The sequence below is a fragment of the Cibotium barometz genome, chromosome 56 (assembly GCF_041138505.1).
Source record: "Cibotium barometz isolate CiBa-2024 chromosome 56, ASM4113850v1, whole genome shotgun sequence".
Lineage (NCBI taxonomy): Eukaryota > Viridiplantae > Streptophyta > Polypodiopsida > Cyatheales > Cibotiaceae > Cibotium > Cibotium barometz.
Window position 1 is genome coordinate 36,279,051 of NC_141101.1, and position 11,110 is coordinate 36,290,160.

Below are 11,110 nucleotides of genomic sequence, written 5' to 3' on the forward strand. Positions count from 1 at the left end.
TCCACCATCTCCAAGTGCACAAATGCCGGAGTCTTCGCAGCTAAGGCTGAGGAATCAGCACTCTTCCCTGTCCGCTTGGGGCACTTCCTCCAGTAGTGGCCTTTCTCGCCACAATCATTACACGATCTTGATATCCAAACTTGGGTAGACAAGAGCAAGTAGACTGCAGAAAATAATCAGCACAAGAAACACAGAGAGATGTGTGTAAACTCTTCTCTATACACAAGATCCCGAAAATATTGAATGAGAAAGTGGAGGAGGATGAGGGGCAATATATACAATCCCATGAGGGCAGTCGGCCAGCTCTAGAAAGTGTCCACGACTGAATAAAAACCCACGACTGCTGAAAATAGCAGTCGGCCAGCTCCAGATGCCTACGCCTGAGCAAATCAAGTTGGCCAGCACTCCTACAGCCCACGACTGATACAGATGCAGTCGGCCAGCTTCAGAGTGCTCCTGGCATTACCTGGCAGCCCTCCAGCCACTAGAAAAAAATGGGAAAAATAGGGGAAAAATACGGGGAGTGTGGAAAAATGATATACGGGCGGGCACACCCACAACAGAGGCCCTGGTGTATACAAATAGACAGGAGATGACTTCTAACACCCTCACAGTACAACATCCCAGCTGTAGTCCTCCCTCCCCAAAATCAATAGGTTTATCCCTCTTGCTGGTGACTTTAACATGGTGGAACATATTAGTGATAAGTTTAGAAATGTAGGACAAATTGTTAGAGAAAAAAAAAAAGTTGGCCCCTTCTTGTTGGCCATCATTTTTTTTTGACATTTCCTTCTCTCAAGACTTACCTGACACACAAAATTCTCTTCATCTTAAGAGCCAAACTTGTGAAAATCTATTGTTCATCTAATCTTGTTGCCTCCTTTACTAACATTAATAATCAAGTCGTCACCTCCATCATTCAATCTGACCATTATTCTTTGTTCTTTCTTTTCTAAGTCGCATTAGTCCACCACTCCTGGTTCCATACTGACCCCTAGTTCTTCAAACTTCCCTCTGTTCAACCCTCCATTTCTGCCATCTGATAAACACTTTGCTATTGACATCTACCCTGCGTATAGTTCATCTCTTGCTAGTAAAAAACCAGCAGCTGCGAATACAAAGAAGCACATGTGCTCTGTAAGAGCAAGAAGAAAAGAAGCCAAGTACTCTCTCGTGTCTTCCTTAGAGAAGAGAACAGAAGCCAAGTACTCTCTCATGTCTTCACTGGTTTCAAGAATAAAAATACAGGGAATGTATCCACAACATATGGAGACAAAAAGGTGAAATTAATGCAAAAAAATGGATGTAGTGATATTGTGCAGAAGGAGGTGCAAGATTTACAGGCCGGTAAAGCCAAGCCAAACTTCAAAGAGGTCTGGACCTCATCACCCGTAATGTGGAAGCATAAATGGAGGGCAACAGCCCAATAATGTATTACCTTGCTGCAATCTTGCAAGACACACTTCATGCCTTGAAAGGACCACCTTGCCAACACAAGGACACATGATGCAATGGCAGCCTCTGACCAAGAAAACATTAATGCCAATACCCAGACACTTTGACCAAGAGGAGATACTGGGAGAGGTGTACGGATATAGTTACAATCCAGCATTAAGGCCAGGGGGACAAACTGCAAGTGTTACCGAAGGTGCCATGCTCATAATTTACTCATAGGAACATCTATGGTATGATTTTAAGGGAGGGGAGACCTCTGACTAGTGGTCTTCACACTCAACGGTGGCTGTTGGAATCTAAGCATGGTATCAGTGCCTATTATGAGTGCCGGACCTAGTGGACGTGTTGGCATAGCTGTGTGTGTGTGGATGCCTAATCACTGAGAATTCAAGATTGGCGTTTTGATAGGCAACTTGCACGATATACTCCTGTATCATTTGCCAATTTGTCTACAGGTAAGGCTTACAAGTTGCTCTTATCAGTTGCTCTTCTCTAGAGATTCTATCCAATTGTTTGTTTATTTCCAGAGAGCCCTTTTCTAGTCCCTCAAAGATTCTCATGAAATCGGGGGACTAACCTTCCAACAATTAGAAGTGTTTTCCCACTGTTTCTGATTTGAGTAGTAGCTGTCCTTATTTGGAACAGCTATGAATGTATATTCCTTTTTTCCTAATGAGACAGTGGTTTCACTGTAATAAAAAAGTGTGTGGATGCCTAGTGGCCTTGTGCTACTTGCTGTTCGTTGGGGTTGACCGCCGGCGGTCTTTAGTAGTTTCGTCTGTCCTAGCAGCATAATTCGATATGCAAGGGTTGTAAAGCTAAGTGGAGGAGAGGGAGGCCTCCCACATCCTTGTGCATGTTTTAAGGGGGGGAGACCTCTGGTCAGTGGTTCTCCGCATTCAGCCGTCCCTGTGGTGGCTGTTGGAATCTGAGCACCCCATGCAAAAGTGAATAGTTAGGAGAAATGAACTTTGAGCTGACCACCACTTCCATTTTGCAGTGGAATCTTGAGATAGCTTCCATCTCTCTATGAGTTTTAAATGGTGTCTCCATGTTGCCTAGATTGTGGGTGGGGGACTCTGTGCAAATCTTAGCAACACTCTTAATGGATCTGTCAATGTACCTATTACAATCACTTAATGTGTCGAATGGGACCCAATTAGTTCAGTCAAGTTCACATCAAGTTCCTTCTTGAAGTAGAGGTGATTCCAAAGTCTGAGTGGCATCGTAAGAGGTAAAGATGCCAAAAAAATTAGTTGTAAATAGGGCGCTGAGGACAAGGTCATAGGGATTCGATCATGCCCTGTAAGTGAGAATTGCCCAGGTCAGCCTCTCTTAGGGTAAGAACATAATTTTTTCCTTCTTGTGGGGATGCAGATTGAAATGAGCTTATTACACACCTCACACCTTCTTTACATGATGGAGATGCATCCAGCAAGTTCAATCGCTCGACTCTAACAAGAAACTAGACATATTTGGTTATGTGAGGCAGTCCCACACAAACAACACAAAAACGACATGTTGACATACCCAATTTCACAGGCTTGCGTCGCACTCGTCGTCATCCATCCGTTTCTCAGTCATTTAAATAGCCATCCGCCCGGCCTTAGCGAGTATATCAGACCATTTAAAAAAATCTAAAAAAGAAAATTAGGAGCCAATCAAATATATATATAGTCTTTTCATAAGGTCAGGTTTAAGAGTGTTTTTTCTTAACTTGGGAAATGTTAATATTATTGGAAAGCACGGAAGCACATTTTTCTTCCGGGTATCAATCGATATTCCTATTTTGAAAATCATATTAGGGTATCAATCGATATTCCTATTTTGAAAATCATATTAAACTGAGCATTATTTCTCCTCCTTTGGAATTGCCAAATTAATTACCTAGTCCCCTCGCCTATCGCTAAATACGATGCATAACCCTATGCACGACAATGGTCATGTCTCTTAATTTGTCACATCGGGGCAAGTTAGGGTTAACAAGCACGCAAACAACTCTCTTTTCGTATGTGATGGCAAGTTAGACTATGTGAGGAAACTCATTCACATCCACATGAGTCGTGCTTCCTTTTCTATGATGTGATAATACAAGCCCTTCTACCCTCTCAACATACAACTTTTGACATGCACACTCACTAATCAATAAAGCTAGAGGGTTCTATAGCAAGGCCCACATCCCGTAAATTGCCTAAACAAAATCAGAACCCTTAGTGCATCAAAGGGAGCAATCCAATATGGATTAGCCTACACATCATCAACATGTAGCAAATCCAAAACATCCCTAGTCTTTGTAGTAGCAGACCTTGCTACCTAGCACACTTGTGACACCAGTGTGTGTCAGGAGTTCACTCTATGGTAGTATGCCCTTAGGAGTTGCTACTTGACTAGCAAGACTTGTGGCCACACTGCCCCTCTCCAGTATGCACTCACACAACTCTAATAAGACCATATGCTTATCATGCGCCCAAGACTAGAATGTGGCATGAGAGAGACAATGAGTAAGACGACTTAAGAGGCATTATAGAACATGAAGAGCAAAACACTAACACTGTGATTCATTAAAAAATATCCCTCTATCAATCCTAGAGTTACATGTTTATACATGTAGTCATCGCATGGTAGGTGCATCATTCACGATAATTAGTAAGGTGTGATTACTTTACATTTTCTACTAATTGCCAATCTCGTGGCGCCATCCACCCAAGTTGTTGGAATGTGTCGTTGATTCTAGTAAAAATGCTAGAAGTAGGTAACCGATGGAAAGAGCTGCAAGTGGATGACTTGATGTTCACCAAAATGAACACTCACCTTGCATAAGGAGAGAAGAAGTGAAGATGCAAGGGTCAGTCTTCAAGGGCATGCACTTAGCCAACCCTATCAAAGTTAACTCCTCGATATGAAGCTGCTAAGGGCTCACTCCACCACCACTTGTGCCACTCAAGTGGAGCTTCCATGTGCTAGGTAGAGAGCAAAGAGGGAAGGAGCTATGGAAAGCTCAACCTCTACCTTAATACCTTCATGTGTGCAAAAGGAGGAAGAGAGGGAGAGAGAGAGATAGAGGAGAAGGGAATGGAGAGGAGATGGAGAGTATAATATCTACAAGCACACACACAATCAAGCATGCAAGCATGCATAAGCAAACAAGCTCACCACCATCACAACACAAGAGAGCAAGAGAAAGAGAAGAGAAAACTCAAATGTGATAATGGGATTGTATCCTTTCATATTTCTTTAAGTCACTTATATACAAGAGCTCGCTTTTTACAATGGCCAACCACCCATTTGACAATTGGTGGCCTAAAACTAATTATCTAGCTCTATGTACCCTTAGGTTTTCTAGCTCATAGTAGCCAACATTACACATCTTATAAGCTCGATTCGATTCCATCCTCAGAATCAACGATGAAGCTTAAAGGTGGTAATATAGGGAGTAGGTGCAAACGAAGTTGTACCACGATTTGGGGTACTGGGGAGAGCGGTGGAAGACTTTGTAGCTGGTCCAGCAGATCGTCTCCATCATATCTTCGAATGTTTGGAGGCGCCAGGCTGGCATATATTAGATTCGTTCGTAGTACCCAAAGAGCTGCATGAGGGTGGGTCCCTTGTTAATGTCGAAAGCAAGCCCTTGGTCGCCTTCATCATAGTTTAGTGATGCTGCTAGGTGGGAAACTCGACCAACCAACAAGGTGATGATGAGGTTGAAGAACCTGATGGTTGCAATGATGGCCAGATCTGGCACTTGCTCGTATTTGGCATTGAAGGCTTTCATCCTGGCAATCATGATATCTTCAATGTAAGCACTACCGGAAGGGAGGGGACTAAACCATGGAAGTTAAACTGAATCTTTGAATTCTATTGTGCTGCTCTTATTGGAACAGGTCCCATGTCCATCGTCGGTGGATGGGGAAGTACGTTGAGTTGGTGCAGATCGCGGCGCTTGCAATACTCCAGCCAGATGTGTGGTTTCAAAAGAAAGGGGCATCTCCAAACAAGTTGTTCTCCCATGAGATCGAAGGTGATGGGCCTTGTGCCTAGGTTGGGCCTCGTGTATCCTCCTCACTACCTTCACGAGTGCTACTTCTTCAAGGCATCCTGCTTGGCATCAATGTAGAGTCGTAGGACATTGATGTCCATACGATCCGTTACTTTGGTAAGGTGCTCCAGTTGTAGTTGGCGACCAAGCAGGATCCGAATGGCTTGGTTGAACTCAGTGCGATCCAGAGCGTCATGCCAATTAAGGGGATTGAGTGAGGGATTCACCTCCTCTTGGTCTTGTGGTGGCTGTGAGAGGATTTCCCCTTCCTCCAGGGGAATATCAAGAGGGGCCTATTGGGTTCAGGGTTCCTAGAGTGGAGGGGTGGTCATGAAGAGGGTTGTGTATAGAGTGAGGCATCAAACAGGGCAGGTTGGCATGTTGATCATGAAGAAACTTATCTTGGGGGAGTGTTAGAGCGAGCCCAACCCAGGGGTGAAGATGCCGTTAAAAAAGGAGGTGGCGAGGATATGTGAGGAGCAGTGGCGTATGGTGGAGGAAACAAGGGAAGGGTGGTCAGGGACGAGACTTGGGACAGAAAGCTAACCCCGGAAGTCAATTTGGCATGGAGTGTGGGGGTGATAGGAGGGTGTTGTCGGGTTCCAAAGGTGGGAGGGTGTTGTCGGGTTCCAAAGGTGGGTGGGTGTTGTCGGGTTCCAAAGGTGGGTGGGTGTTGCGCTGGTGGTGCGGTGGAGCCTCCTTGGTCGTGCTAGGGCAGGGAGCTGGTAGCATCCATCAAGGTATCTACTTTATGTTCGGTGATGACTGATGCTTGCTTCAGAGCTGTTGGCTGCTCTTGCCTACCTCTCTCTTCAGTGGCCCATGGTTGCTCCTCCTTCCGTGCCAGCGTTTCTTCTATAACTTGGAAGGTGGCATGGATGTTCTCCCAACTCTCCTGGGCGACATGAGTAGTGTGTTGCATTTCGTTGGCTTCCCTCCAAGCTAGGGAGCATTATGCCTTAGCTAACGTGCAGTCTTCCTTAGCTTCCCGGAATTGAGCTTGCAGAGTTGATCAACAACATTCATGGCTTCTGCTAGGTTGGCTTCTCGGTCTATGAGTGAGGCTTGCAGTTTGTCGTTTGCATTCAGAAGGTCCTGACACTATCTATATAAGGCCAGCTCTAGCTAGGAATGGATGACTGCGAGGCCGTGACCTGCTCATTTTGCCTCTACATGTATTTAGTCATAGAATTCACCAACTCCTTTGCTAAATTTGAGAAACCATCGCAAAATCTTGGATGGTTCCTTGTGAGGTATGGATGCCTTCTAAAAATGCTTGTTGAGAACAGAAACACTCGGCATGGACCCAGCATAGTGTGTCCATCGTATGCTTGTTGGTGGCCGCTTGGGAGGGCGATGTAGAAGTTCCTTCATCACGCCGGACTAGCGAGGGCGAGGGCAGTGGGTGGCCTCCAGAAGTGCTGGGTGACGAGTGTAGAAGGGTTTCCTCCAAGAACTAGGTGGTCTTGTGGAGCTGCTCCTCCTTAGCCATGCGTTGGTCTTCTTCTTCTTGCGTTTCGATGTGCTGACGCTTGGAGGGGGGAGTGTTGGGGGAAGGTATAGGTTCAAGCACTGGGCAAGGGGCAGTGGCCTCCACTTGTAAACGAGTGGGATTCAGTAATGTGTCCCACCCTGCAGCGTGATAAAACACCTTTGTGACGAGAGAGGAGGTTGCTAGTTTTCCTTGAGGGTTGGCATAGATAGCATGGAGCTCCTTGTAGAGATATTCACCCAATTGATTGCCCTCCTTGGTGTACTCGGGCTAGGGTGGAGAGGTTGCAATAGTTGAACCTATATGCATAGCGTGTGGTGAGGAGGAAAGAAAGTGGCCAGGTTGACATGATCAACTTCTGTCGGGTAATGTTAGGCCGCTCCATGCCATCCTTGGTCATGGGTCCCTGAAACTTGTCGTGCACAAGCCGGGGTAGCTGCAGAGCTTCTTGTACCATTGTACCACATCCAAACTGAGTTGCACTATGAGTGAGACACCTTCTAAATCGATCACCTTCCCTGTAGCCTAGCTTGCATTGTAGGTCTCTGATGAAGTACAAGCAATTGAGAAGGTCAGGTCCCCAAGGCTTCATCATGGGCAATCCGCTGAGTCTGATATGCTCCAGGCATGCTACCACTGTTGGTTCAGCTACTGTGCAGTAGCACTGCTTTATGTAGTACAGGAGCTTATGCTCTATTTTGTGGGTTCTCTTCATAAGGCTATGGATCAGATAGCCGTCGACCCGCTTCATGATGGCTTCACCAAGATGGGAGAGCTGGGTGGAGTGAATGCCATATTCCTCAAAACGATGGCCGGCCTATCTCTTCTTCTTCGGGGGGGTGTGGGTGACCACCTCGAGAGAAGAGTCATAATTCTTTGCACTGGCCATGGCAATGGGTGAGTAGAAGGTGAGGTGAGGGTGATATGCTACCGAAATTTAAGAGAAAAAATGGCAAGAGTTCAGCTAGAGAGCAAGAGACAAAGTGAGAAAAATGAGACGAGGTCGGCCCTTTTATAGATTTCCTGGGGACGTACATCCATGTCTTCAAAGTGGTACAGTCGTGGAGCTGTGCAGAAGGTGGGAGGAACGGCCATGGCTTTACAGTGGTACGTCCATGGACAAGGAAGAGTAAACAACCAGGGGGAAGCAAGAGTGAATGGGCGTGGGTAAGAAAGAGTGAACGCCCATAGATATAAATGAGTGAAAAAACGTGGATATAGGTGAGTGAACGACCATGGAAAGGGGTGAGTGAATGGCCATTCCTCAGCCCTTGGTGGGTTTTTTTTAGCACCCTATTTACAGGTTTTATGCCACTTCATTAGGTGATCAGCACCCCATTGTGGATTTTGTACTGACTCCTTGCCCAATTTACAACTGCTACAATTTGGCTTCAATTGGGATTGGGTGAGGCTTTCAAGCCTTCTTCTAGCGGCACCGCAACTTGGTTGTGCTGGCTTGAGTGTAGCGTTCTGGGTGGCTTGACAGTTAAGTGTTGCGGAGATGGGTTGCTTGGTAGAGGTGGTGCTTGGTAATCATGTTATGAGTGCAGATGGGGTTGCCGAGGTTGAGGGTATATCAATGGTGAAATCATTGGTTGTTGTAGTCATCTCATTGGCTTCCTCTAGTGCTTTTCCTTTACCCTTGTCCACCAGATGCTAAGGGGTAATGTATGTTCCCATCCTTTGCCTCCATTGTAATTTTTACGGCGCATTGGACTTGTGGCATCATACGTCGAGCATCTGCAACTTTGGTAGCCATATTTGCATGTTTCCCTCATAAAACTTTTAGGCTTTTAGAAGTTCTCTAAGTACACATCTTTTAGTGGTTATGGTTCGAGGATGAATTGGGATTTTTCTTTTTATTTGCTTTAATGCTTATCGTCTTCTTATGTTCTTCCTATCCCCTTTGGTTTGTGGTTGTCTTGGCAGTTGGCTCTATTTGGTACGGTTGGCGAATCTACGTGTCTTGGCCTTTGGTGTCGCCATCAAGGCTTGAGAGGTAGGTTGGGATATTTTGGGGATCTACATTGTATTACTACCCTCGTAGTATCCCTGTGCTATGAGGATCTCCTTTGGTACCCACCACCACTGGGTATTGTGTTCAATGTATGGCTTTGGTTGTGGGGTCCTTGTTGGAGACTTTTGTGGCTAATGGTTAGCAGAGTTAGCTAGGTTAGTGGGCGACATTATCGAAGCTTGATGTTCAGTGGTTAGTAGTGTTAGCAGAGTTAGCTAGGTTAGTGGGTGACATTATCGAAGCTTGATGTTCAGTGGTGTTAGTCACTGCTGATAAGGCTTTATTGGAAAGGAGCTTGGCGTTACAAGGTTCATGGTAGAGTATAAGCCTTTTCTCTGGTGGTATAGTCTTACCTCGTTCTTTTTTCTTGGGGGATGGGACCACTAATGAGGATGATGTGCCTTGTTTTGGTGGATTCCGCAGTTCCAGCTCTACGTCTGTCTCTCAGAAGGATGGTAACCTATCCTAAGGCAAGTTGTAGTGTGGATGTCCTTGCTTCCCAGTCTATGTGACACCTGTTGTGGCCCATCCATCCTCTTCCAAGGAGGATTTCTTCTTGAATTGTCCCTGTAGGCGCATGACATAGAACTTCCCTTCCAGGGGGTTATTCCTAATGTGAAATAGAACTATAATATTACCTAGGCATTTAACATAGAGAGTCCCACGTGTTATAGGACATCAGGTTATGATTAGTACTTGTGTCTACAAGTGCTAACTTTTGGGTAGAGCCCATCGGTGTAGTCATTCCCAGCCATAAACGAGCAGCTTTGAATTCCCAGTCCTATTCTTCAAGGTTAACTACTTGAGCCATGTTCACAGAGATTTGCTTCCTTCTAAGTTTCTCTTATCTTTCCTTGGTTGATTTTTGTGCTGCCTTTTTGTTTTTGTTTTTCCTCTCTCCTAAGGTGAATTGCCTTCAAGGCATTTTGCGTGAGTGGTCTGTAGTAGCATCATAATTTGCTACCATTAAATTAACCCGCCATTTCCACTCCATCGAGGGTTTCAATGCGTATAACACCTTGGAGTTATTTCAATTACTAGGAAGGGTCATAGTCCTCAGTATTTAAGCATCTTTTTGTGATTTTTCATGCTATAAAGAAAGACCATATCCCCCTCAGTTATCTCCTTATCCTTGAGTTGTTTGTTGAACCATTGTTTATGCCTTAGTTTTTCTACAATCATGTCGTACACAACTCTTAGATACGTTTCATCTAGTTTTTCTAGCTCAAAGAGTTAGTCACTTAAGATGTTGCCTGTGAGCCTTTCTTGCACCGCAACCCTTAGGCTTTGGCACCAAGAATTCCACGGGCATGACTGCATCAGTGCCATATGTTAAACTAAAGGGTGTTGTGTTAAGCCCAGAGTACAGCCGACAACTTTTGTTCCTAGTCATTACGACTTGCTTCCATGGTCTTGGTTAGGATGGCATATATTGTCTTGTTAGTACTCTCTACTTTGCTATTAGCTTGGGGTAATAAGGTGAAGATTTACGATGTGTGGCCAAGAATTCTTATAGCAAGAATTGCACTACTTCAATAATGAAGTGGGTGCCTCTTGTGGCTCTAGCTTTCACCTATTTAGTGCAGTAGTCCATTGCTACTATGATATACCTCGCTTGGGTGTTTCCGATAGTCAGACTAATGGGACCAATAAAATCAATGCCCCATTTCTTGAATGGTTGTAAGGACATTATGGGGTAGAGGGGCATTATGTCCCTATCATGTAGAATTACAGATCGTTGTCGTTCATCACATCACTTAATATATTAAGTCGCATCTCCAAACAATGTTGGCCACCATAAGCTTGCTAGGAGAACCTTTCAAGCAATGGTATTTTCTACAAAGTGTCCACCTGCATCCCTAGAGTGGGCCTGTTCCAAAATAGAGATGTACTCATCCTCACGGACAGCTCGTCTCATCACTCCATCTTTTCCTTGTTTATATAATTGTCCTACTATCTGATAGCGGGCTGCCTTCTTAATAAGGTGTCTTGCTCGATCTCTATTGATCGGCGTTTCGGTGGCCATTAGCCAAGAAATGTGCAACTTCCTCTCCCCATTCTAGAATCAAGCATAGTTGGAGTAGAGGAGCATTTGGTTGAAATAGAGGAG

General features: G+C 45.0%; 1 protein-coding gene across 7 annotated transcripts in view; it reads right to left on the reverse strand.

Annotated features, from left to right (window-relative positions):
• Window positions 1-3,122, reverse strand: part of LOC147607163 (uncharacterized) — a 175,801-nt gene extending 172,679 nt beyond the window's left edge. For 5 of the 7 annotated variants that reach the window (XM_086791550.1, XM_086791546.1, XM_086791547.1 and 2 more), the window contains exon 1: window positions 2,986-3,122. Coding sequence is in view for 2 of the 7 variants with exons in the window: in XM_086791548.1 (XP_086647674.1) it covers window positions 2,986-3,020 (35 nt within the window). In the remaining 5 variants the exon portion in view is untranslated. The remainder of the gene's footprint in view (window positions 1-2,985) is intronic. The other 2 variants (XM_086791548.1, XM_086791549.1) reach the window with 2 other exon arrangements.
• Between the last annotated feature and the right edge of the window lie 7,988 nt (window positions 3,123-11,110).